This window comes from Podarcis liolepis, assembly GCF_965112155.1.
Source record: "Podarcis liolepis genome assembly, chromosome: 2".
NCBI classification, from domain to species: Eukaryota; Metazoa; Chordata; class Lepidosauria; order Squamata; family Lacertidae; genus Podarcis; species Podarcis liolepis.
The window spans coordinates 123,239,132-123,266,142 of record NC_139555.1 but is presented as its reverse complement, the minus strand read 5'-3'; the positions used below and the strand labels follow the sequence as shown (position 1 = coordinate 123,266,142).

The 27,011-nt window shown below is 42.3% G+C and overlaps 1 protein-coding gene across 1 annotated transcript; it reads left to right on the top strand.

Moving 5' to 3' along the window:
* Nucleotides 1-18: 18 nt before the first annotated feature.
* On the top strand, nucleotides 19-25,864 carry LOC310699289 (vomeronasal type-2 receptor 26-like; the record flags this gene model as incomplete). Its single annotated transcript, XM_083486936.1, has 10 exons — nucleotides 19-80; nucleotides 9,787-10,078; nucleotides 11,893-12,168; nucleotides 12,412-12,639; nucleotides 14,020-14,247; nucleotides 17,409-17,535; nucleotides 18,596-19,496; nucleotides 20,799-20,927; nucleotides 23,367-23,658; nucleotides 25,535-25,864. The coding sequence occupies 10 exons, from the start codon at nucleotides 19-21 to the stop codon at nucleotides 25,862-25,864; spliced, it is 2,865 nt and encodes a 954-aa protein (XP_083343062.1).
* Nucleotides 25,865-27,011: the final 1,147 nt, after the last annotated feature.

Here is a 27,011-nt window from a genome sequence, read left to right as displayed (position 1 = left end):
GGACAGTATAGGTGGAGAATGAACGAATACCTATTAGAAATCGAAGAGATCATTGAGAAAGCCAAAAATACCCTGAAAGAGTATTTTGAGTGGAATTTAAACAAAGAAACTAAAATTGATGTAGTCTGGGAAGCAAGTAAGGCAGTTCTTAGGGGATTTTTGATCCAACAGAATAGTTATAGAAGGAAGTTAAGAGAATCAAAAAAGGAAGAAATAGTGAAACAATTGAAAGAGTGTGAGGAAAAACTAATAATAAATCCCGAGGATGAAAAGATGAAACAAATATCTAAAGTGCTGCAAATTCAATACTCAACATTATTAGGGCAAGAGGTAGAATGGAGGATAAAATCAATGAAACAAAAATACTTTGAATCTGCAAATAAGACGGGGAGATTGCTGGCATGGCAGCTAAGGAAAATGAAAAAACAAATGGTGATTAATAAGATCAAAATAGAGGAACATATAATAGAAGATCCAAATGAAATAAAGGGAATGTTTCTTCAGTTTTATGAAACCTTGTACAAAAGAAAGGAGGATGAAGATATAGCAGAAATAGGAAGATACCTGGAGAAAAATGGGGGTGAGCGGCTGACAGAAGACGAAATATTCCATCTAAACAAACCAATAACGACGGATGAGGTTAAGGAGGCTATCAAAAAATGAAACCAGGGAAAGCCCCAGGACCAGACGGTCTGTCGCAAAAATATTATAAAGTCTTGGAGGAATACGTAACACCTGTCTTATGTGAGGTATTTAAAAACATTTTGCAGGGAGGGAGGATACCGGACTCGTGGAGAGAGGCCCATATTACTTTAATACCAAAACCAGATGCGGACAAACTTGACATAAAAAACTACAGGCCGATATCACTACTTAATAATGATTATAAAATTTTTGCTGAGATAATGGCAAAAAGATTGAAAAAATATCTGATGAAATCAATCCATAAAGATCAAGCCGGATTTTTGCCAGGCAGACAGTTGAAGGATAATATAAGACATATAATTAACATCATTGAATATCTAGAGTTTAAAAATGAAATTCCTGCGGCTCTGGTATTTGTCGATGCCGAGAAGGCTTTCGACAATGTATCTTGGTGTTTTCTTTTAAAGTGTATGGAAAGGGTAGGGATAAAGGGGCCCTTCTTGGAGGGTATCAAAGCAATTTATTCGAGCCAAAGAGCTAAATTAATCATTAATAATAACTTAACAGATTCTTTTATGATTTCAAAAGGCACAAGACAGGGGTGCCCTCTGTCCCCCCTTCTGTTTATTATGGTATTGGAGATAATCACAAATAAAATAAGGGAAACACTGGAAATAAGAGGAATTAAACTTGGAGTGAAAGAATATAAATTGAAGGCATATGCTGACGATTTAGTAATATCATTAGAAGAACCATTAAAAGGTGTGGGAAAAGTTCTAGAGCTGCTTGAGGAGTTTGGAAAGCTATGTGGGTTTAAGTTAAATAAAAATAAGCCAAAAATACTGACAAAAAATTTGGCTGACGATTTAAGAACTCAATTAGAACAACCAACAGGGATCAAAGTAGTGAAAAAGGTGAAGTACTTGGGCATTTGGATGACGACAAAAAATATAAATTTAGTGGAAAATAACTATAATAGAACCTGGAGTGAGATTAAAAAAGATTTAGACAGTTGGAGTAGATTAACACTCTCCTGGGAGGGACGAATGGCTGCCATAAAAATGAACATCCTTCCAAAAATACTATTCTTATTTCAGAATATTCCAGTAATCAGAGGCACGACAATGTTTAAGAACTGGCAGAGGACCTTGTCCAGGTTTATTTGGTAGGGGAAGAGAGCAGGAATCAAGTTTAAACTGCTTACAGATAGGAGAGAAAGAGGGGGGGTTTGCCGTCCCGAATCTGCAATTATATTATGAGGCTGCATGTTTGTGCTGGATTAAGGATTGGATAGTTCTGGAAAATCTGGATGTGTTAGACCTGGAAGGATTTGATGCTAGATTTGGCTGGCATGCTTATTTATGGCAGGAAAAAGAAAGGGTGCATAAGGGATTCTCCCATCATATTGTGAGGGGAGCATTGTTAGAGGTTTGGAATAGAACTAAAAGACTGTTGGAAAAGGGCATACCTTGGTGGTTATCACCAGTTAATATCTCATCAATCAAAAACTTAAACATGGGAAACCAAAGATGGACCTACGAAGACCTCTTGATTAAATCGGATAAAGGGTGGAGAATTAAATCATATGAAGAATTAAAGGATAAGTCAATAGGGTGGCTACAGGTACACCAAATTAATGCCCTATGGAATGAACATAAAAAAATAGGGATGAGTGAGAAAAAATCAAAATTCCAGGTGGAAATACTAGGAGGAAAGAGTAAACTTTTATCTAAAATGTATAATCAATTACTGGAATGGGATACCAAAGACGAGGAGGTGAAGGAGGTCATGATAAAGTGGGCCATAGATTTGGGATACAATTTAGAATATGAGAGATAGGTGAAACTGTGGACTAAGGATATGAAATTTACAGCATGTGTTAGCCTCCGAGAAAATATGGAAAAAATGATGTATCGCTGGCATATTACACCTGTCAAACTGGGGAAAATGTACAAAACTGGAGACAAAAGATGTTGGAAGTGTAAAAAAAAAGAGGGCGATTTCCATCATATGTGGTGGTCATGTGAAGAAGTGAAGAAGTTTTGGGGTTCTATCTATGACGAACTGAAAAAGATACTGAAATATACATTTCCTAAAAAACCAGAGGCATTCCTTCTAGGAATGGTCGGTGAGGAGATTAGGAAAGAAGATCAAATTATGTTCCAGTACGCAATGGCAGCAGCCAGGATACTGCTGGCACAAAATTGGAAAACATCTAATATCCCAACTATTAGTGAATGGCAAAACAAGCTATTTGAGTACTCTGAGTTAGCAAAGATGACACAGAAGATCAGGCACCAGAGTAACAAAATCTTTATTAACGATTGGAATAAATTTATATTATATATGGAAAAAAACTTAGACAGTATTAAAATAACAGTAGGCGAATTATAGAATCTGCGAAGTAAAGATAAAGGATGAAATAAGGATCTGCAAGAAGGTTATAAAGGTGATATAGCTCAAATCGTGGTGGAGGGAAGTTAAAATGACTTTTGGAGAAATATACTTACGTCTTGATGTTTTATTGTTTAGATTTGTTTATTTTTCTTTTTTGGTATGTTTGTGATTTTAAAACTGTGTATATTGGAAATAAAATTTATTAAAAATTTTTAAAAAAAGAGTTATGAGCTGGTAGCCCCTAGTTCAAACTGCATGGCTTACACAACTTACCCTTGTGTTTCTACACAAATAATTTAGAAACCTTTCACCACTTTGGAACCTATGTTTTACTGTCTGGGTTTTCTGACTGCTGAATGGAAAAACATATTCACAGGACCTTAAAGAGTTTGTAAGTAAACCATTTTTTAACTTAGCAAATATGTGGAAAGAGGGGTACTTTGGAAGGAATTTAGAAAGGCATATTTTAAAAGTCTAACAACCTATGTTTCCACACTTTACTTTGCTGCCTTTTTTGTTATTTTAAATCTCAGCTGGGGATTGGGAACTGCCAGAAAGTAGTTGGCCCAAACAAGGATCTTGGCATCCAGGAATTCTTCTATACAGTGGTACCTCGGGTTACATACGCTTCAGGTTACACACTCTGCTAACCCAAAATAGTGCTTCAGGTTAAGAACTTTGCTTCAGGATGAGAGCAGAAATCAGGCTCTGGCGGTGCAGCGGCAGCAGGAGGCCCGATTAACTAAAGTGGTGCTTCAGGTTAAGAACAGTTTCAGGTTAAGAACGGACCTCCAGAACGAATTAAGTACTTAACCCGAGGTACCACTGTATACCTATTTTTCCTTACTAACCACCAGACAGGAGAAGACAGGGGAGTCAGCTACATTAAAAACTGTGAAACCTGATGGCCCTTCCCAATATGAGGTTTACAACGTGTTTTCTGGAAATGTTTTTTTATGTGTCTAGATCCAGCCAGGGACTACTGATCATGCAAGGAGCATGAAGGAGTTATCAGTAGAAGGTTCCCCAGCTATGTAGGTTAGATGGTCAGAGTTTGGGGGCTTGGGGCATTCCAGGTGGTTTCCCCCCCACCCTTAAGAATAATAATAATAATAATAATAATAATAATAATAATAATAATAATAATTTATTATTTGCTGAGTGCGGTTTTAGCTGTCATTAGAGCAAAAGACTCACCTCCCATGGAAGTACAGGGGGATATTATATAGGAGAATTCATAGGCTAGTTTTGACCCCTTAGCCTTCCCCTCCTTTTTTCCTTTCCAGGTTCCTCCTCTCACTCCACGCATGGTCTGTACAGTGCAGTATGGGAGCCCAGCCAACAACTGCTCCAGTTCACTGCAGTAGTACATGTGGATGCCCAGCTCATGGTTTATCACCACAGCCAGAAGAGGCCATCTTGGTCTTGTGATTCATGGCTGAAGAATGCTGAGAAAAACCATCCTTGCAACTGGGAATGGAAGATGGAGAGAGGGCTGAGGTTCAGAGGGAACCTGGTGAATCTGCAGAAAGTCTACTGCCGGACCAGAGCTGAATTGTGTGCAGGAGGGACCCAGATTCTACTCCCCACATCCTCCATCCTAGGGGTTCACAACATTCCATGGAATGAAAGAAATCAGAATATTTGGAAGGGCAGTGGGACAAAAAAGGGCACCTCCAGGGGTGAAGTCAAACAACTGTGATAGCAGCACCCAAGTGACCTCCCTGGGTCACAGTCTTGAGAAATGGGTATGGAGGTCCTAGGCTGTCCAGATGACAAGACCACCCTCTTGGCTTCACTTATGTGGCCCAAAGGAAAGCAGAGCAATGTCTTTGGTTCCAGCTTGGCTGCAGGAGTTTCCGGAAGGAGGCATACAAGACACCATCCATCCGTCTTAGGGACTCCGGATTTGTGTAGGGTTTACTCCTGAGCCGTTTCCTAACCTGAAGATGTCCCCACAAGTCAGGACACACAAAGCTATTTATGAGGCCCATGGAGCCCAGCTGGACTTTTACCTTCTCTTTGAAAGAGGAGAACACATATTCCTTTGAAAATGTCCCCCCTTCAGCTGCTTTGAAGCTGCTGTTGCCCATATGTATACCTGAAGGAGCGTCTCCACCCCCATTGTCCAACCCAGACACTGAGCTCCAGCTTCGAGGGCCTTCTAGTGGTTCCCTCACTGCGAGAAGTGAGGTTACAGGGAACCAGGCAGAGGGCGTTCTTGGTAGTGGCGCCCTCCCTGTGGAACGCCCTCCCATCAGATGTCAAGGAAATAAACAACTATCTGACTTTTAGAAGACTACTGAAGGCAGCCCTGTTTAGGGAAGTTTTCCATTGTATAGGTAAAGGTAAAGGGATCCCTGAATGTTAGGTCCAGTTGCAGATGACTCTGGGGTTGCGGTGCTCATCTCATTTTACTGGCTGAGGGAGCCAGCGTACGGCTTCCGGGTCATGTGGCCAGCATGACTAAGCCGCTTCTGGCAATACCAGAGCAGGGCACAGAAACGCTGCTTACGTTCCTACTGGAGCGCTACCTATTTATCTACTTGCACTTTGACGTGCTTTTGAACTGATAGGCTGGCAGGAGCAGGGACCGAGCAACGGGAGCTCACTCCGTTGTGGGGATTCGAACCGCTGACCTTCTGATTGGCAAGCCCAAGGCTCAGTGGTTTAGACCACAGCACCACCCGCGTCCCATTGTATAGGAACATACAAATAGAAAAAAAGCAATGTACCATGAATGTATTTGTCACAGTGTACCCACTATTACAAGGCTTGCAGTACATGCAAATACTCCAGAATAATCAAAATAAGTACAACATTACAATAAATGATATGTTTTCATTATCTCTGATGCAAGGAATTATTGGAAGTGGCAGAGCAGCTGTAGCAAATATGACTGGAGCCCGGTGATCCAAGTTTCGAAGAGAAACTCCTTCTTCAGCTGATGATGTAAAAGAAAATGGTAGCAACCCAAGCCAAGCAATATATTGTAAACTTTTCCAGACCATAAACAGGCTGACTCACCCTGTGAAGTTAACAAGGTTAACTAGCAGAACACAGAGGAAGCCCATTAGTGGACATTTGTGAGTAGAGCAGTGGTTCCCAACCTTTTTTTTTGGCCATGCCCCACCTAAGCCTCTCTGAAATCCTGGTGCCCCACCCTGTCACATATAATTTTTATTATTCAAAAAGTGAACTATTCATGTGGAGGAAGCCTAAAAGGCCATTAACTTGGTCTAACTCATTCTCGAATTGCCTCCCATATAATTCAAATTGCCCCCCTTTGGTGTAGAGACTGTAAAGGTTCCTTCATTAGTTCTACTTGCTGAAAGTTTTTTTTTTAAAAAATAAATGAATGATGTTTTGCTATGTTTCTAAATGCCACCCAGAGTGGCTTGGGAAACCCATCCCGATGGGTGGGGTATAAATAATAAAATTATTATTATTATTATTATTATTATTATTATTATTATTATTACACCGAGTGTTTCTTAAAGAGGTACTACAATAAACATCCCGTCAAAAGATGTGTTCAGCCCATGTGGTGTGAGTGTGTTGAGAAGATGAATCACTTTTATGGTGATGGCTACCAATTTAGATGGGACGCGGGTGGCGTTGTGGGTTAAACCACAGAGCCTAGGACTTGTCGATCAGAAGGTCGGCGGTTCGAATCCCCACGACGGGGTGAGCTCCCGTTACATTTATTGTAATGTTGCATTTATTTTGATTATTCTAGAGTACCACTTGCATGTACTGCATGCCTTGTAATAGTGGGTACACTGTGACAAATACATTCATGGTACTTTGCTTGCCATATATTGTGTCTGAATCCCTGCTTTCCCCCCCTGATTGTATGTTCCTATACAATGGGACGCTAGTGGCGCTGTGGTCTACACCACTGAGCCTTGGGCTAGCCAATCAGAAGGTCAGCGGTTCGAATCCCCACAACGGGGTGAGCTCCCGTTGCTTGGTCCCTGCTCCTGCCAGCCTAGCAGTTCAAAAGCGCGTCAAAGTGCAAGTAGATAAATAGGTAGCACTCTGGCGGGAAGGTAAATGGCATTTCAGTGCGCTGCTCTGGTTCGCCAGAAACGGCTTAGCTGTATGCCGGAAGTTGTATTCCGGTTCCCTCGGCCAATAAAGCGAGATGAGCGCCGCAACCCCAGAGTCGGTCATGACTGGACCTAATGGTCAGGGGTCCTTTTACCTTTTACCAACCTAGATGGTTTTGAAAAAGAATCCTAGGATCAGAGGCTCCTGAACTCTCAATTGCTGTGGAATAACACTAGAAGGGGGCTGTTGCTCTTTTGCAACCAGGGCTGTCAGTTTTCTCTCAGCAAAGTTCAGGCCAAACTCCCCCCTCACTCCGACTCACATCGTACTTTGACGCCACATCTGCAATTTCTCACAAATACATTTTTTTCTCCAGCTCTACACCTGCCTCCAGGATATTGAAGGGACGAGTTGCCTTGCCTTTATAATTATTACAATTAATAATAATTATAATTATTGCCTTTATAATTACTATTTCTGAAGCTTGGGAGACATTGCTGGAGGTCTCCTACACATTAGGATCTGAGGCAGCCTGAGGTTAATTTTTGCACTGCGCCTTGGGAGGGAAAAAGTTGAAACCCGGAATATCTCTTGCATCAGACTGAGTCAAGATTTAGAGCAGGGAAAAGGGTGAGTGGGTGGGGAAGGCTTGCATAAATTTATTGCCACTGCAGCTTTGGTCTTCCAATAGCTTTTGGCTTCTAATCAGTTAGCTGAGGAGGAGAGAGGAGCACTCACAAGAAAGGTGCAGAAGGCCGAATGATCTCTCTGGGGGTTCTGCTTCTACTTTTGCTGCTAATGCCTCGTGGAATCTGTGGGCATCTGAAGACAAAATGCCCCTTGAATCTGATCAGGGATCAAAATGATGTAAACTTTTACTACCGCCCTGGAGACTTCCTCATCAGTGGAAACACACCTCCAAATAAAATTATTCTATACCTATACAACTTTTCCCAACCCCCATTAATGAAGGTTAGGAGGTAAGTTAGTAGGTGCAGGTGGGTGTCTTTGTTTCTGCATGCTCTGCTCCAGGTGTTCCTATTTACAAGGGAAACAGTCCCTATTTCAGCTTTCTCCATGATCACCAGCATTACTACGTAATACAAAGGTTGCAAGTGTGGTTGAATGAGTGCAGACCATCCGAGTGTCTCTGTTTTCCAGGGAAAGTCCTGGATTTACACAAGACGTCTCAGTTTCTGTTTTGACCCAGGAGTGTCCCACTTTTCCTTAGGATGTCCCAATTTTCATCAGAGAAATGCTAGAGAGTATGGAATTATCCGACCCCGAGCCAAGGAGATAAGTAACTATAGAACCTTTAGAAGACATCTGAAGGCAGCCCTGTATAGGGAAGTTTAAAAACTTTTGCCGTGTTTTTATATAGGTTGAAAGCTGCCCGGAGTAGCTGGGGCAACCCAGTCATTTTATAAATATAATGATACTAAAACTAATACTAATAATACTAATACTACTACTAATAATGGTCGTCCCTATTTTCATTGGAGAAATGTTGGAAGGTATGTGTGTGTGGATTATATGTATTCTATAGCAAGAAGATCTGCATGCATTGTACAACTGAACATTTGGAGAGAGGGGAAGGGAGTGTGAGAGTTCAGCCAGTGCTCATTGATGTGTTAGTTACAAAGTATTTTGTGCTGATAATGTGGGAGGGGATGTGATTTTTTATTTTTTTTAAAAAAATGTTCCTCAGTCTGAAATAGTCCTGGATCAGCCAACGGGAGCCCATATATTCAATATATTCCAGTATCCTGCTCTCACCAGTGTGGTGTAGTGGTTAAGAGTGGTGGACTCGTAATCTGGTGAACCGGGTTCGCTTCCCCGCTCCTCCACATGCAGCTGCTGGGTGACCTTGGGCTAGTCACGCTTCTCTGATGTCTCTCAGCCCCACTCACCTCACAGAGTGTTTGTTGTGGGGGAGGAAGGGAAAGGAGACTGTTAGCCGCTTTGAGACTCCTTAGGGTAGTGATAAAGCGAGATATCAAATCCAAACTCTTCACAATGGCCAACCAGATGGGAGCAACCAGAAAGCAGGATTTGAGCAGAAGAGCTCCGTGAATTTGTCTAATTCTCTTTTAAGGCCATCCAGGTTGGTGTGAGTTCCATAGCTTATCTATGTGTGTTGCACAAAGTTTTCTCCTTCTACCGATCTCTCCATTATAGCTGGGTGCAATGTCAGTTTGAGAGAACATCCCCCCCCCCCATTGCATGCTTAGGCAAGTGCAATGCATCTGGTGAATATATTTGGGTCTGAGTATCAGCCCACTTTCTGCTGACTGTTGACTTCACTTGCACAAAGGAGACTCAAAGTGAGAGCAAATGTAGTCCTTCTGGCCTCGTGATATCTTTTTATTTTTAAACCAAAGGACTCAACCGCTCACAATTTGCTGGGCTGAAAGTGATATTTACTGACTTACAGTGCAATCAATCCATGAGAAATAAGTCTGAATGATTGAACAGGGTTTCCTGCCAGGCAAGTGGGTTTGGGATTGCATCCTTATTCCCTTTCTAGAACACAAACTGAGCACTCAAAGGCGCATTTTTGTGCCCACATTGTTCAGAGTTATATATTGCCCAGAAAAGCCCTTAGATTGATAAAACAAAAGATGTGACATTTTGTTTTCATGTACTGGCGAATAGCAGCTTTACACTTTTTAACGTATCTTTTTATTACAGAGCAACGCCAAAGTTCTACTGGCACATCTTGTCCTTCCTGTTCACCATTCAGGAGATCAACAGTGATCCCAGGCTCTTACCCAACATCACCCTGGGCTACAACCTCTATGATAACTATTTTGATGCCAGGATCACTTCTGATGCCTTGCTAGACCTGGTCTCAGGCGGGGAAAGCAATATTCCCAACTACCACTGTGGAAGACAGAATAACCTTTTGGCTGTTCTTGAAGGGGGCAATTCTGTAAACTCAAAACAGATTTCAGCCTTGTCAGGCGTCTACAAAATCCCACAGGTATGAAGGGTGGGGCCTGGAGGGGCAGAGAAGTTCAACTGCAGAAAATTCCACTTTCTTTCCAGTGAAGTCGAGACAGAACCCCCCCAATTAGATAATGCTTAGCTATAGCCAGTGCTATTTTTCTAGAAAAGAGGTGTTGGAGCTCACCATTAACTTCTCCCTTGTTTTCTTAGAATGGCAATGGCACCCACCTGAGAGGTGCTGGAGCTGAGCTCTGATGAGTTCTGGCGGGGGGGGGGGGAGAGCCTTGGCTATATAGCATAGGACGACTGCAAGAAGATCAAACCTATCCATTCTTAAGGAAATCAGCCCTGAGTGCTCACTGGAAGGACAGATCCTGAAGCTGAGGCTCCAATACTTTGGCCACCTCATGAGAAGAGAAGACTCCCTGGAAAAGACCCTGATGTTGGGAAAGATGGAGGGCAGAAGGAGAAGGGGACGACAGAGGACAAGACAGTGTTCTCGAAGCTACCAGCATGAGTTTGACCAAACTGCGGGAAGCAGTGGAAGACAGGAGGGCCTGGCGTGCTCTGGTCCATGGGGTCATGAAGAGTCGGACATGACTAAACAACTAAACAATAGCATGACTGGATCCAGGGATCTTACTTTCAACCTTCACCCACCTGGTGAGAGCCAGTGTGGTGTAGTGGTTAAGAGCAGTAGTCTTGTAATCTGGTGAACAGGGTTCAAGTCTCTGCTCTTCCACATGCAGCTGCTGGGTGACCTTGGGCCAGTCACACTTCTTTGAAGTCTCTCAGCCCCACTCACCTCACAGAGTGTTTGTTGTGGGGGAGAAAGGGAAAGGAGAATGTTAGCTGCTTTGAGACTCCTTAAAGGGAGTGAAAGGCAGGTGCCCTCCAGATCTTTCTTTTTTTTAATATAATTTCATAGAATCATAGAATCATAGAGTTGGAAGAGACCACAAGGGCCATCGAGTCCAACCCCCTGCCAAGCAGGAAAAACCATCAGAGCACTCCTGACATATGGTTGTCAAGCCTCTGCTTAAAGACCTCCAAAGTAGGAGACTCCACCACACTCCTTGGCAGCAAATTCCACTGTCGAACAGCTCTTACTGTCAGGAAGTTCTTCCTAATGTTTAGGTGGAATCTTCTTTCTTGTAGTTTGGATCCATTGCTCCATGTCCGCTTCTCTGGAGCAGCAGAAAACAACCTTTCTCCCTCCTCTATGTGACATCCTTTTATATATTTGAACATGGCTATCATATCACCCCTTAACCTCCTCTTCTCCAGGCTAAACATGCCCAGCTCCCTTTTTAAATTCAGTTTTACACTAGGCATTTGAATTCAAACATTAATCATAATCATCAACATTTAGGATTCCCTGAATCCTTAGACTTTCCTCTACCTCTCCATGGTTTTCATGGAGGTACCACTGTGCACTACAATCCTGTCAAAGTTTTTAGTTGTTTACAGTATTCTCTTAAGTAACTTCTATCCCCCCATTCCTTATTAAAGTTTCTATCTTCCTGGTTTCTGATTTTCCTGTCATTTTCACCATTTCGGCATAGTCCATCATCTTCACCAACCATTCGTCTCTGGTCGGGTCAGGTGTCATTTCCCAGAATGCTTTTGTTATTTTGCACGTCCAAATCTTTCAGCCTACAACTCCAGCCAGACCAACCAGGACAAATTGTGTATTACAATGATAATAATAATGTCAGGTTACTAAATATCTGTTCATTATCCTGGAAGCAATATAAAACACCAATCTCTTCCTTTCCTCACTAGATCAGTTTTGGCTTGGTTACTCAACTTCTTGACGATAAAAGAGAGTTCCCGTTTCTCTACCAGATACTCCCCAGAGAAGAAACTCAGTGCTGGGGGATTGTCAAGTTCCTCCTCTATTTCGGATGGACGTGGATTGGCCTCTTTGTTTCAGACAATGACAACGGTGAAAGGTTCTTGAGTGCCTTGACTCCTCTGCTGATCAGCCATGAAATTTGCATTGCCTTGTTAAAAAGACTACCAGAAAAGTATGCAGGAGAAAAGCTCATCCAGAGTGAACCCTTTGCCAAATGGAGACAAGTCAATGTATTTGTTTACTATGAAAACACTCACTTGGCATGGGTAACCATCATGATACTACAAAGAAAAATGGAGGAACAAATTGGGGCAAAAGTCTGGATCTCAACAAATTTTCAGGACATTAATTTGAATTTTGCTTTTCCCCCTGATTACTTGCAGTACATCCATGGCTCTTTTGCCTTTGTCATGAAGCCCCCAATAAAGAAAGAATATCAATTCTATAACCCAGGTTCTGTCCTTCTTAAAAAGTTTATGAGTGAAGCATTTCATTGTTTCTATTCAAAGCATTTGTTGGCTGTAAAAGGTCGGACAAGATGCACAGAGAATGAGAAACTGGAGATGGTGCCTGAAGAGGAGCTGCAGAGAGTCCTGTCTCAAGACAGCTACATCACTTACTTCAGTGTCGAAGCTGTGGCTCATGCTTTGAATGCTGCATATTCATCCAGATCTAAGGTCATGCTGATGGCAAGTGGAGGAGACAGGTTGGAACGTCAAAGGCTACAGCCATGGCAGGTATTTCCTCCCCCACTTAATTTATTTATTATTAATGTTGCAATACATATATGAAACCTTTACATATTGATACATATACATTATATTCGTAAATTCACATTTTCACATTTCATTATGTACCAACATTTATCCATTTCTTATTTCTTGCCCTATGTCTTCCCTCCACCCGTGCGTGACTTCCTTGTTATTATTTTGTAACTTTATTATTGAGATTGTAATTCTGTATCTTAATAATTAAGCATTCAATCTTATGTATCTGCTTAGCTTGACTTAACTTTGTGAAATCAGTCTATACATATCAATAAGTTCTTGTTGGAGCATCTTTCGGTCATGTATTCTTCTAGACATTTCCATTCTGGTTTGAGATTTTGATTAGATTGCATTCTAATTGTTGCCATCATTTCAAAAAAATTATATTGCCAATCTTTCAATGTTGGTACTTCTTCTGATTTCCAATTTTTTGCAACCCATAACCTTGCGGCAGCTGTTGCATATAAAAAGGATTCACTTCATGTCTTTTGGGATGTCATTTGTTATAATTCCTAAAAGGAATGTTTCCGGCTTCTTACCAAGTGTTGTTTTAAACATTTTTTTTCCAGTTCCTCGTGTATATTTCCCCATTTTTTTTATCACATCCCCACCATACATGATACAAGGATCCCTCTGATACCTTACATCTCCAACACATTCGATTTTAGTTTATAAATTTTAGCCAGTTTTACAGGGCAGGTATTTCCTTTCCTTTGCTGTTTCCTTTCTTTCCCACTGCAATCCATTTTCCCATCTCTGGAATCAAATTTGGTAGTCAGATATTCTTTTTTTGTTTTGCCCATTTTGGACGAAAATCTAAACAGTGACACTTGTGGTGGAGGTAAACCTTTCTGCCTATTCTGGTTATGACAGAACACTCCCCTACCATCTAGTTCTTGCGCTCTGGTGCCCTGAGAGAGATGCAAGTTGTGAATGGCCTCAGCCTAGTATACCTGAAGGAGCATCTCCACTCCCACTGTGAGATGCAGCACCAAGGGCCTTCTCACTGTGAGAAGTGAAGCTGCAGGGAACCAGGCAGAGGGCCTTCTTGGTAGTGGCACCCACCCTGTGGAATGCCCTCCCGTCAGATGTCAAGGAAATGAGTAACCATATAACCTTTAGAAGACATCTGAAGGCAGTTCTGTATAGCGAAATTTAACGTGTAATTTTTATTATGTTTTTATATATGTTGGAAGCTCCCCATAGTGGCTAGGGCATCCCAGTCAGGTGGGATAAATAATAAGATTTTTATTATTATGATGCAGCCTTCGTGTATGACATTCTACAGGGCTGAGATATTCAACACGGTTTTCTATTTCCTTAATGCTGGTGTTTTTCCTGCCATTTCAGCTTCATCCTTCCTTAAGAGAAATCCAGTTTTTGAACACTTGCATGGGCAGCCTCAGACTGGACGAGAATGGGGAGCTGCCAGGCAACTATGATATTGAGAACTGGGTCATGCTTCCCAATAAGTCTTCTTTTAGAGTGAAAGTTGGGAATATAGAGAAAGAGACACCTACTTATTTCAAGTTCACCATTAATTCAGAAGCCATTGTGTGGCCCAAGGGTAGTAACAAGGTAGGAGACAACTTAAGCCACATGGTAAGTGTTGAGCTCAAATAACCTGTCGAGTAGTTCCAAGGGAAGTTCAACCGTAACCCGGGGCACACTTACCCGGGCGTATGTCCTTTTGAATAGGTAGAGCAGTGGTTGGAACCTGCAGGCCCCCTCATATAGCAAATCAGAACTCTTTTGTATAATGATGATGATAATAATAATAATAATAATAATAATAATAATAATAATAATAATTCAGAAGGCAACTTCTTCAGGTGATGGCTTATTTAGCTGCTGCTCTTCGTAAGTGTGTTTGGTTATTGCAGTCTTGGATTGCTATATTGTTTTTGTATCTTTTGTTCTCTACTTTGATGCAAATAGGGACATGTCTCACTCCCCTCCAACAGGCCCTTCTCAACCGCCCTATCTTTGTCTCCACCCAACAGGACACAGCACACACCCTCCACCATCATGAGAAAACCCCTTAATCCATGTTTTAGTTTATTTTACTCTTTGGTAGATTTACAAAAAGAAACACACACACACACCAATAAATACATTTTAGAAAGGGGCAAGATTAGACATGGATGCACAAGGCATTTCTTTTTGACTACTGCAATGCGCTCTTTGTGGGGCTTTGAAGGTGACCCAGAAACTTCAACTAATCCAGGATGCGGCAGCTAGACTGGTGACTGGGAGTGGCCGCCGAGACCATATAACACTGGTCTTGAAAGACCTACATTGGTTCCCAGTACGTTACCAAGCACAATTAAAAGTGTTGGTGCTGACCTTTAAAGCCCTAAATGGCCTCAGCACAGTATACCTGAAGGAGCATCTCCACCCCCATCGTTCAGCCCGGACACTAAGGTCCAGCTCTGAGGGCCTTCTGGCGGTTTCCTCCCTGTGAGAAGTGAGGTTACAGGGAATGTTCTCGGTAGTGGCGCCTGCCCTGTGGAATGCCCCCCATCAGATGTCAAGGAAATAAACAACTATCTAACTGTTAGAAGACATCTGACGATAGCCCTGTTTAGGAAAGTTTTTAATGTTTGATGTTTTATCGTGTTTTTAATATTCTGTTGGGAGCTGCCCACAGATGGGTGGGGTACAAATATATTATTATTATTATTATTATTATTATTATTATTATTATTATCCTCTCCACTTCCACTTCCTTCCTTCCCAGGGCACCTCCACCCTCTACCTGCAGCAAGAGCCAGCGCATCACACAGGGCTGGGCCTCAGTGGTGGCAGCCACTATGAGCTGCCAAAGGGAGGATGCTGGCAGAGGCAGCCATGGAAAGGCCACAGAGAGGCAGCAGGATGCTCCCTCACTGCCACCGCCACTCAGAATAAGCACCGACTCATCCTCTTCCCTGAGATCAGGAGCGGTGGCACTGGCAGGGGAAATTAGGACATTCCAGGATAAATCAGACTTTCGTAATTTTGGCACTGTCCTTGGAAAATCGGGACGCTTGGCGGTTGTGATAGGAAGGTCAGATACAGTGGTACCTCGGGTTAAGTACTTAATTCGTTCCGGAGGTCCGTTCTTAACCTGCAACTGTTCTTTTTTTATAATTTTCTTTTATTAATTTTACAACAAAACAAAACGTACATACTAATTTCACATCCAATTTTTCACAAAATGTTTCTTTTCTGGACTTCCTTCAGCTTTTCCGTAAATCATCCATAGTCATTATTTTAATTGTGCATTCCCTAGTTTGTATTGTCATTGTTTATACCCTTCATTTTCTTTCCCTTTAGACAATACTTCTCAGTTTTTCGCAGTGCTTTTTAAAACCCCTCTAGCGTTATCTGTCCCTCACTTATGCTTTCCAGATATTCCTCAAATTTCCCCCAGTCCTTGATGAACTTTTGGTCTCTTAAGTATCTAATCTTCCCAGTCAATTTGTCCACCTCAGCATAGTCTAACAACTTCATTCTCCATTCTTCCACCGTCTGTATTTCCTGTTGTTTCCATTTCTGAGCCAGCAGCACCCTTGCTGCTGTCACTGCATACTGGAAAAATTTACAATCCTTTCTCTTTATCTCATTTCCTAGTGTTCCTAACAGAAAGGCCTCAGGTTTCTTTGTAAATGTATATTTTAAAATCTTCTTCAACTCATTGTATATCCTTTCCCAGAAGCCTTTCACTTTCTTACATTCCCACCACATATGATAAAAAGAACCTTCTTTATCTTTACATTTCCAACACTTATTACATGCCTTATACATTTTCGCTAATTTCACCGGTGTTATATACCATCTATAAAACATTTTCATAACATTCTCTTTTAACGTCATACATGCTGTAAATTTTAAATTTTCTTTCCATCATTTTTCCCAATCCTCAAATTGTATATATTATAGCCGACATCTCTGGCCCAATGTATCATTACCGACTTGACTTCCTCATCTTTCAGATTCCATTCTAACAACAACTTGTACATTTTGGATAGAATTTTGTGGTCATTATTTATTATTTCAATCTGAAATTTTGAATCTTTGTCGGCATAACCGCCATCTTTAATATCTTTCCTAAACATTTCATTTATCTGAAAATAATGCAACCAATCATATACATATTCTTTAACCTGTTCATATGGTTTCATTTTCCATTTCCCCCTTCTTTAAATAACAATTGTCCATATGTGACCCAATTGCCTCTCATATTAATTTTCTTTATGCTCATAACTTCTAACGGAGATAACCAGTGTGGTACTTTATGTTCTAAAAGGTTTTTATACCTATCCCATACTTCAATTAAAGGACCTAACCTGCAACTGTTCTTAACCTGAAACTGTTCTTAACCTGAAGCACCACTTTAGCTAATGGGGCCTCCTGCTGCTGCCGCCACGTGATTTCTGTTCTCATCCTGAAGCAAAGTTCTTAACCCGAGGGACTATGTCTGGGTTAGCGGAGTCTGTAACCTGAAGCATCTGTAACCTGAAGCGTCTGTAACCCAAGGTACCACTGTATATAATTTTGGAACAAGCAAGCAAACACAGCCAGGAGGTTTCCCTACCATGTCATTCTGCATCAAAAGTGCTTCCCTGAAAAAAGTGCATGTGAGAAGAAGGACAAGAGATCCTGTAGGGTCATTTCCAAACTCTGTAAGTGAACTCTGTAGACACAAATACTCCCTTTATTGTCCCTTTAACGCAGCATCTTCTCTTTATGATTAGACCAGGCCTCGCTCCAGGTGCACTGAAAGCTGTCGCCCGGGATACGCCAAGGTAGTTCAAGAAGGAGAGGCAGTTTGCTGCTATGGCTGTGCTCCATGTATGGAAGGGACCATCTCCACTTGGGAAGGTGGGTGACTCCAAGGGAGAACTAGAAAGAGGTCAGCGATTAATTCAGAGGCATTTTCTGATAGAGATATTTTTAAATGTGGATCATTTCTTGACATCTCTATTTTTAATCACCTTCTTAAATTACAGGAAGTAGGTTGAAACAAATGGCCTCAAGGAAGCGAACTGTGGGCTATTCCCCTGTTTTAAAATTCAGTGGCCAGATATATAATTTATATTAAATGAATCCGTTTCAGGTGGAACAGGGCAGTATAATAATAATACTAACAACAACAACAACAACAACAACAACAACTACAATAATTTATTATTTGTACCCCGCCCATCTGGCTGGGTTTCCTCAGCCGCTCTGGGCAGCTTCCAACAAAACACTAAAATACAATAACCTATTAAACATTAAAAGCCTCCCTAAACAGGGCTGCCTTCAGATGTCTTCTAAAAGTTTGTTAGTTATTTTTCTCTTTGACATCTGGTGGGAGGGCGTTCCACAGGGCGGGTGCCATTACCGAGAAGGCCCTCTGCCCGGTTCCCTGTAACTTGGCTTCTCGCAGCGAGGGAACCACCAGAAGGCCCTCAGCGCTGGACCTCAGTGTCTGGGCAGAACGATGGAGGTGGAGACGCTCCTTCAGGTATACTGGACCGAGGCCATTTAGGGCTTTAAAGGTCAGCACCAACACTTTGAATTGTTTAGTAGAACAGTTACGCTCCACAAAATAAAACACCATAAATGTCAAGGGTCAAGGTAAAGAGGTGTGTATTCAGCATTTGCAAAAGCTGTACAATCAAGACACCAGAAGCATCTCTGGCGGACAGTCACTGCCTTTCATCTTTATCTACGTCACAAGAAATTTCTGACAATAAATTTTGAGGAAAAAATTATGTGCCACCCCTGTCACCTGAGGGGAAAGGAATGGTACAATACGCCAATTAAGAAACCAATGTTGTTCATTCCTTATTGCACATTCTTGCCTCCTGACTTCAGCATATTTTTTCAAAATGCAATAGAACAAAGATAGTAATGGATGTAAATGATGCTAAGGCACCCATTTTCTCCCCCTCAGATGCAAAACACTGCACCAAATGTCCAGAAGATCAGTATCCAAACAAGGGTCAAGTTCAATGTGTTCCCAAAGTTATCACTTTCCTGGCCTATGAAGAATCTTTGGGGATCCTCCTGGCTTCTTTTGCCTTCTTCTTTTCCATCACCACAGGCTGTGTGCTAGGAATCTTCCTTAAATTCCTAGAAACTCCAATAGTCAAAGCCAACAACCGGGACCTCTCTTTCATCCTCCTCATCTCCCTCCTGCTTTCCTTTTTGTCCTCCTTCCTGTTCATTGGCCGGCCAAGGAAAGTGACCTGCCTTCTCCAACAAACAGCCTTCAGCATCATCTTCTCAGTTGCCGTCTCTTCTTTGTTGGCTAAAGCAATCACTGTGGTCCTGGCCTTCCTGGCCACCAAGCCAGGGAACAAGGTGAGGAGATGGCTGGGGAAGAGTCTGGCCAACTCCATTGTCCTTTCCTGTTCCAGTGTCCAAGTGATCATTTGCACCATCTGGTTGGGAACCTCTCCCCCATTCCCAGACTCTGACATGAGCTCCCAAGCTGGGCAGATCATCCTGCAATGTAATGAAGGGTCTGCTGCCATGTTTTATGGTTCCCTTGGCTACATGGGTTTCCTGTCTGCCATCTGCTTCACGGTGGCTTTCCTAGCCAGGAAGCTTCCTGGAGCCTTCAATGAAGCTAAGCTGATCACCTTCAGCATGCTGGTCTTCTGCAGTGTTTGGGTGTCCTTTGTTCCCACCTACCTGAGCACCAAGGGGAAGTACATGGTAGCTGTGCAGGTTTTCTCTATCTTAGCCTCCAGTGCTGGGCTTCTGGGCTGCATCTTCATTCCCAAGTGCTACATTATTGTGCTGAGGCCTGATCTGAATACAAAGGAGCACCTGATAACAAAAACCAAACAGTGAAACAAAACACCAGGAGGTTTTATTTCATTCAGCTACTCTTTTGCAAGTGACACCTGTTGAGGGGCACAACAGTGCAGGAGGAAATCTTAGGAAACTGGGTTGATGCTGCAGGTGAGAGATCTCCCCAGAACCTAATTGATCACCCAGATACATTATACCTGCCTACCCATGCAATTGCCAATACCAACTGGGTATCTGGGATCTGGGGGGTAGGTGGGGATTTTTTTCTGTATTTCTAGTTGGGAATGTTCTCTCAAACTAACATTGCATCCACTTATAAAGCAGAGAAAATGAGTTCCTGTCATTATCTCACCTGTGTGATCTGTTGTCTCCTCAATTTCATTGCAATGACAGTTGCAGTTTGTGGAATAACTAGTCACATATAACTGACCCAAACACTTTGCTCATCATCTGAGGCCATTCTTTGTTTTCCCACTCCATGAGAGATCTGGTAGTTGGCAGCAGGAGAACAGGTATTTTCTGCAGTGACTCCCCATTTGTGGAATGCTGTCCCCAGGGAGACTTGCCTGGTGCCATCACTATATATCTTTATGTTCCAGGCAAAAACATTCTTCTATAACCTGGCCTCATTTCTTTAACTATCTGCGGTCTTTTAAATGTCGGTGGGATGTTTTAATGTATTTCTTTTTCCTCTTGGTTTTAATGTATTTATGCGGGATTTCTTCACTTGTTTGTTTGGTTGTAAGTTGTTTTGGGTTGTCCTGAGCAAGATAAAGTGACTAATAAATTTAATAAATCATAAAAATCGCAACACTGGCTGTGGTTGATGATGGTTGCAATCCAAATCTACCATCAGCACCATAGCCCCTCCTGGTCTTCTCTTCCTAATGGTTCAGCTTGCTCAGAGCTAACCACCAATTCTGGTTACAGATAAGTCCACCAATTCTGGTACACTATGAACCACTGATGCAGTTGCTGTGGATACTGGCATATCTTGTATCAAATCCTGGCCGCACTCTGAACACAAGCCTTTCATAACAACAGGATGGCTGCATCCTCCTAGCCACACCAGAACACTTCTGATTCTCCCCTTTCCTGAATTCAGTGCCAGATCCATTGGATTTCCTAATGTGCTTCAGTGGAGACCCAAGGAGGGCAGGTGGGCTGAAGGGCCGGTGGAGACCATATTGCATTGGGGCCTTTTTAAAACTGGGCCTGCAATTGGGGTAGAGGAGGGATCTGGGCTGTCACAGGAACCACAGTGGAAGAGAGTGAGGAAGGGACCGACTCCTCTTCATATCATTTCCTGCCTCTCTTCATCTTGTCCTGCAATCCAGACCTTTGGAGGACAAGGGCAGGGTGGGCGCTGGTGCGCTTCAAGCTGTCATCCCAGATACAGGAGGCACCTCCCAAGTCCAGGTGGAGAAGTTAGAGGCAGAGGTCATCATCACTTTGAGGAACCAAAGGTGGAGCTTTCCCCTGCCCAACCCAAGAGCCAGCTGTCCCCTCTGCCACCACCGCCTTCTCACTTTGTAATCCAAATGTTATATGTAGGGTCACCACTAAAGATGAGGTGGAAACTGGGAGATTTTTCAGTCAGACCTAACAGTGCATGTCTATGCTAGTTAGTACATGAAAGGGTTAAGGACCACAGAGCTGTAAATTTATAGAGGAGGCATGGCCTGGACACCCCCACCTCCTTTGGGGAGGGAGGGAGGCATTACAGTGGTACCTTGGTTCCTGAACAGCTTTGATCCTGAATAAATCGGCCCCCAAACACCGCAAACCTGGAAGTAAGTGTTCCGGTTTGCGAACGATTTCTGGAAGTTGAATGTCTGTTTCGGCTGTTGGCATTGTTTCCCGGGCCAATTAGCCAATCAGAAGCTGCACCTTGGTTTGCAAACAGATTGAGTTTGAGAACCAAGGTACCACTGGTATTTGTTTCCTGTTCCTCTCTTTTTCTTCTTTTTGACCCATGTAAGCTGAGCAGGCATCTGAGGCAGGGGCTCCAGACTCTAGACTCAGGCTGAGATTAACTTCTGTATTTTGCAGCAAAATTATCTTCTTGTTTCTGCTGTAGCACTGAACAATGTGTGAGTGAGACTTCCGATTACTGTAAGTAAAGCATTTAAATTTACTTAGGTTTGCAGGAATTACCAACGTCTGAGGAGTGGCAGACAAAGATGATGGACTATGCGGAATTGGCCAAACTGACAGGCAGGGTCCAGAATCAAGACAAGCAAAAGTTTCAAAGAGATTGGAGTAAATTTATTTGGTATATTGAATAACTATTGTAAAAATGGGAAGACACAAGTGGGATTGATATAAATTCTGCAACGAAAAAACTGAAATCTCAAAACTTTATAGACCATTGAGACAGAGTTGATCATAAGGATATAAAGATCTGAAGCAGAGGATATAAAGTGCGACACAAAGATTCGAAAATTAAAAACCGGTTGAAGGGATGGAGGGAAGTGACGAGCTCAGGGGAGCAAAGAATTTATTTGTTTTGTTATTGGTATGCTGAAATATTGTGTTAAAAAAGAAATTAATAAAAATCATATTAAAAGAAAGAAAGAAAAGAAATGTCAAGTGAAGGGTTGTTGGGGTGACACAGATTGACCATAACAGCCATACAGGTCAAAATATGGGATATGATGGGCCTAATCAGACCTATAGAGCAGAGTTTCCTCCCCACTGTCTGAAAACCAAATGTTGACCCTGGCTCTTGTGAATGTGCTTTTCCACAAAGTTTAGATATGTTCAGCTGCCCCTTCCCTTCGCCATCTCAGAGTCTAGAGTGACATCTGAGGGCTGTTGCAAAACATGTTTTTCTCCAGCCCTGCACCTGAGCATGGAGCCATGTTGCAGGATGTTGCAGAGCCAATGCTTATCTGCCTTATGATTATCAAAATCGTAGTGACCCTCATTTCTACACACCAAAACTCCTGGGATTTGTCCAAAGATCATATCTGATGCCATTAAAATAAAAACCAAAAACAAGAGCTACGTGAGGTGACATTGTGCATTCAAGGTGGAAAGGACAGGGACATAAATGTCATCAACAGCTTGGACAGAGGTTTAGGGCAGGTGAGTCAGAATATATAGTCATGAGCTTGTCTTCTATACCTTCAGATGTGAAGTCTTGTTTGGACTTCATCAGCTTTACAAGAAGGGTTTGGCTTCATTTAATGAACTGAGGGGAGAATGCACAACAGAGAGGGCTGTTCCAGGCAGTCCCAGAATGACAGTGATTCTTCTCCTTGTTGTTCTTCTTCTTCTGCTGCTACTGCCTTATGCAGACTGTGAAATGCAGAAAGCAAAATGCTCATTAACTTTGGAGAGGAGTCAGATAGACCCATTCAACTATTACAGGCCAGGAGACCACCTCATTAGTGGGATCATCTCTCCCACAAAAGCCATATTTCATGAACAAACCTTCAACAGGACTCCCTCTTCCAGCTTTAAATGGTAAGATATTTTGTGGGGATGGAGTTATTTCTTCTCCCCACAATCATACCTTCGAGCTACATTTGATTATAGACTGTAGGTCCATGAACATACTAAAAATCAAAGAAGAGTCAGATGACTGCCAACCAAGATTTGTCCTAGAAAACAAATCAACCCCAAATGTCCCAAAATAAAATAAATATAATACGTTTATTCCTTTGTAGCAGTGCAGTTCCTTCACAAAGGCTATCCTCTCTCTCTCATCCAATGATATATAATTAGGTGAGCTTTTGAGCTGGTGGCTTTGTTTCTGAATCAGTGTAAGCACAAGTGAAGTTCTGGAAATAAAATCCAGGTTTTTATATCACCGGTTAAAGCTTGCCTTAAAAATCCCTCAGATAAATCTGCTACTTCACTAACTGCAGGATGATGACACAATCTGTATATTTTTGCAGGAAAGGAAACACAAAGTACTGGGAGGTGCTCTCCTTCTTGCTTGCCATTCAAGAGTTCAACCAGAATGCCAGGCTCTCCTTCAACATCACCCTGGGCTACAGCATCCATGAGAACTTTTTTGATGGAAGGGTGACCTATGACGCTTTGCTAGACCTGCTGTCTACCGGGAAGGCAAATATTCCAAACTACAAATGTGGAAGACGGAATGATTTACTGACTGTTCTGGAAATGGCTGACTCTCAAAACTCCATCTTGCTTTCAGGCACATTGGGCATCTATAAAATCCCACAGGTAGGAATGGAGAGGGATATGGCATTTTCTGGCTGAGCCTCATTGCAGAGAACTAAAAGAGGGGGTAAAAGAGATGGGCAAAGTGAGACAGAAGAATGATTTGGGAGGGATTTCTCTTGGTGGACAGACACATATCTAGATTCTCTGGAACGAGCATCTCTTCTCAAAGGAGTTCTTTCAGAATTTGTAGCAGAACCACAATGCTGACTTTATTAAAATAAACAAGATGATATCCCATTGGTGATAGTTGTGCTGCAGACTCCTTTGAGACAATCCTCTTCAGTGGCTTTGAGGTTCCTGCTACATTCATTTCTTCTCGCTTATTTTCCCTATGTTTTTAGCTGTTTGTATCCATTAAAAATGAAGCTACAAGACAATCAATCTCATTAGTTTGAATTATTATGGGTTCCTTGGGCCCCATTAAAGGCTTAGTTATATTCTTTAAAAATTCTATTAAATCCAACTTCTACTTCAAATCAAAATCATAGGTACAGTGGTTCCTCTGGTTAAATACTTAATTCATTCTGGAGGTCCATTCTTAATCTGAAACTGTTCTTAACCTGAAGCACCACTTTAGCTAATGGGGCCTCCTGCTGCCGCTGCACGACTGGAGCACAATTTCTGTTCTCATCCTGAAGCAAAGTTCTTAACCCGAGGTACTATTTCTGGGTTAGCGGAGTCTGTAACCTAAAGCATATGCAACCTGAAGCATAGGTAACCTGAGGTACCACTGTATGGTTTTAATGATTTTTTCCTACGTTTTTAGCTGTTCTTATTTTATCTGGAAACCACCTTAAGTTCTCACCAGTGAAAAAGATGGATAATTAAAATAGTAGTAGTCATACTAAGAACACAACTGAGGAGTTCATGTAGAAGAAGCAATTTAGAGTAAGCTCTGCTTCAAGGCATTCTTTGGTTCAAACTAGGGAACACTCCATGAAAAGAATACATGGCTGGTACAGTGGTACCTCGCAAGACGAAAATAATCCGTTCCGCGAGTCTCTTCGTCTAGCGGTTTTTTCGTCTTGCGAAGCAACCCTATTAGCGCATTAGCGCTATTAGCGGATTAGCGGCTATTAAAGGCTTAGCGGCTTAGCGGCTTAGAAAAAGGGGGGGTGAAGCGGAAAAAAATCGGAACACTCGCAAGACGTTTTCGTCTTGCGAAGCAAGCCCATAGGGAAATTCGTCTTGCAAAGCAGCTCAAAAACGGAAAACCCTTTCGTCTAGCGGGTTTTCCGTTTTGCGAGGCATTCGTCTTGCGGGGCACCACTGTACTTCACACCACAATTGATACCTTTTGCATAAAGGAGTGCTTCCCCCTCATGCTGGAGGGGCTGTCAAAACATTATAACCTAGTGGCATGCGTGGCAGGACTGCTCCAAAGTAAATGAATTCTGGACAAAAGTATTTTCTGTGATCTCCTTCATAACTAGACACCCCACCGCTTCTCTGGGTCTTCTGAACTTGTTTGCAGATTTAGATGGATACCTAGAAACATTGTGGTACAGGTGTCTGTGTTTCTAAATACTAAGGAAAGTAGACTGGTTTCCTCTGAGTGAAACACTGAATTTTTATTCATTTAAAACTTTTATAACCCACTTCATTTTTTAAAAAAACCATTCACTTCATATTTGAAAATTATCTATGTGTTGCCCAACATCAAAACAGTAACAATATCATTACATTAAAAATGCAAGATGAAAGTAGTATAAAAGCATATAAAACAGAAATCCAAGAAATCCATACAGATAAAAGTGGGCTTCTATGTTCTGGGTCTGGGAAGATTTATCTCTACATGGGAAATGTTTGTTATTTGGGGTAAGAAATATGTGGGCTTTGAGCCAAAACAAGCCAACCATCTTCCTTTTCTTGCCAGGTCAGCTATGCTTTTGTCTCTCATGGTGTGAATGATAAGAGGCAGTTTCCTTTTTTCTACCGGATGGTCCCCAAAGAAGAAGCTCTGTACCCAGGGATTGTCACGCTGCTCCAGCACTTCAGATGGACGTTCATTGGTCTCCTTGTGCCAGAAACTGACAATGGAGAGAGGTTCAAGAAGACCTTGATGCCTGTTCTCATTGAGAGGGGGATTTGTGTCGGCATCTTACAAAATATCCCACTGGGGGATAAGAATGACGCTGTGATCAGTTTCCGTTCCTTCTTCAAGTGGAGACAAGTCCATGTATTTGTTTACTACGTGGACACATAGTAATCTGTGGGCCTGACAAGATCTGTGGGCAAGATCTGTGGGCCTGACAAGATGTCTCGGGAAGTGTGCTGTCTCCCCGGGGCTAAGATCCAAGATGTAACTGAACGACTGCAAAAAATCATAAAACCCACTGACGAATACCCCTTCCTCTTGGTTCATGTGGGAACCAATGACACTGCAAACAATAGCCTCCAGAAGATCAAAAGAGACTACGAGGCTCTCGGCAGGAAATTGAAGCAACTAAATGCACAAATTGTCATCTCGTCTGTCCTCCCAGTTGAACGACGTGGCCCAGGGAGAGAGGGGAAAATAGTGGAAGTGAACAGCTGGCTTCGCAAATGGTGTAAACAGGAACGGTTTGGATTCTTAGATCACGGACTGCAGTTTCTTGAAGATGGACTTCTGGCAAGTGATGGGCTGCACCTCACAACGGTTGGGAGAAATGTTTTTGCCAAAAATCTCAGAAACCTCATCAGGAGGGCTTTAAACTGACTAATGTGGGGGAGGGAGACAGTGCTCCTGAAGGTAGGAGTCTATCAATTAATGAAGATGATCATCCAAATGTCATAGACCAAATGGAGCAAACAGCACGCGGACCTAGTGGAGGGAGGAAAAAATCCTTAAATAAGAGACACGGGGGAATGATTAATGGACTTCAATGTCTGTACACTAATGCGCAAAGCATGGGAAATAAACAAGATGAGCTTGAGCTCTTGGTACAGCAAACTAAATATGACATAATAGGCATCACTGAAACCTGGTGGGATAAGTCCCACGATTGGAATGTAATAATGGGGGGATACAATCTATTTCAGAGAAACAGACCAGACAAGAAAGGAGGAGGAGTGGCGTTATATGTCAGGGATGTGTATACCTGTGAAGAGATCCAAGATTTAGAACCTCAAAGCCAAAGTGAGAGCATTTGGGTCAAAATTAAGGGAGAGAAGAATAACAGAGACCTCATTGTGGGAGTTTACTATAGATCCCCAAGCCAAACGGAGGACATAGATGCTGCCTTCCTGGAACAGATGGCCAAGTATGCAAAAGGAAGGGAGATAGTAGTAATGGGGGACTTCAATTACCCGGATATTTGTTGGACGTCAAACTCAGCCAAGAGCATAAGGTCAAACAGATTCCTCACTGGCCT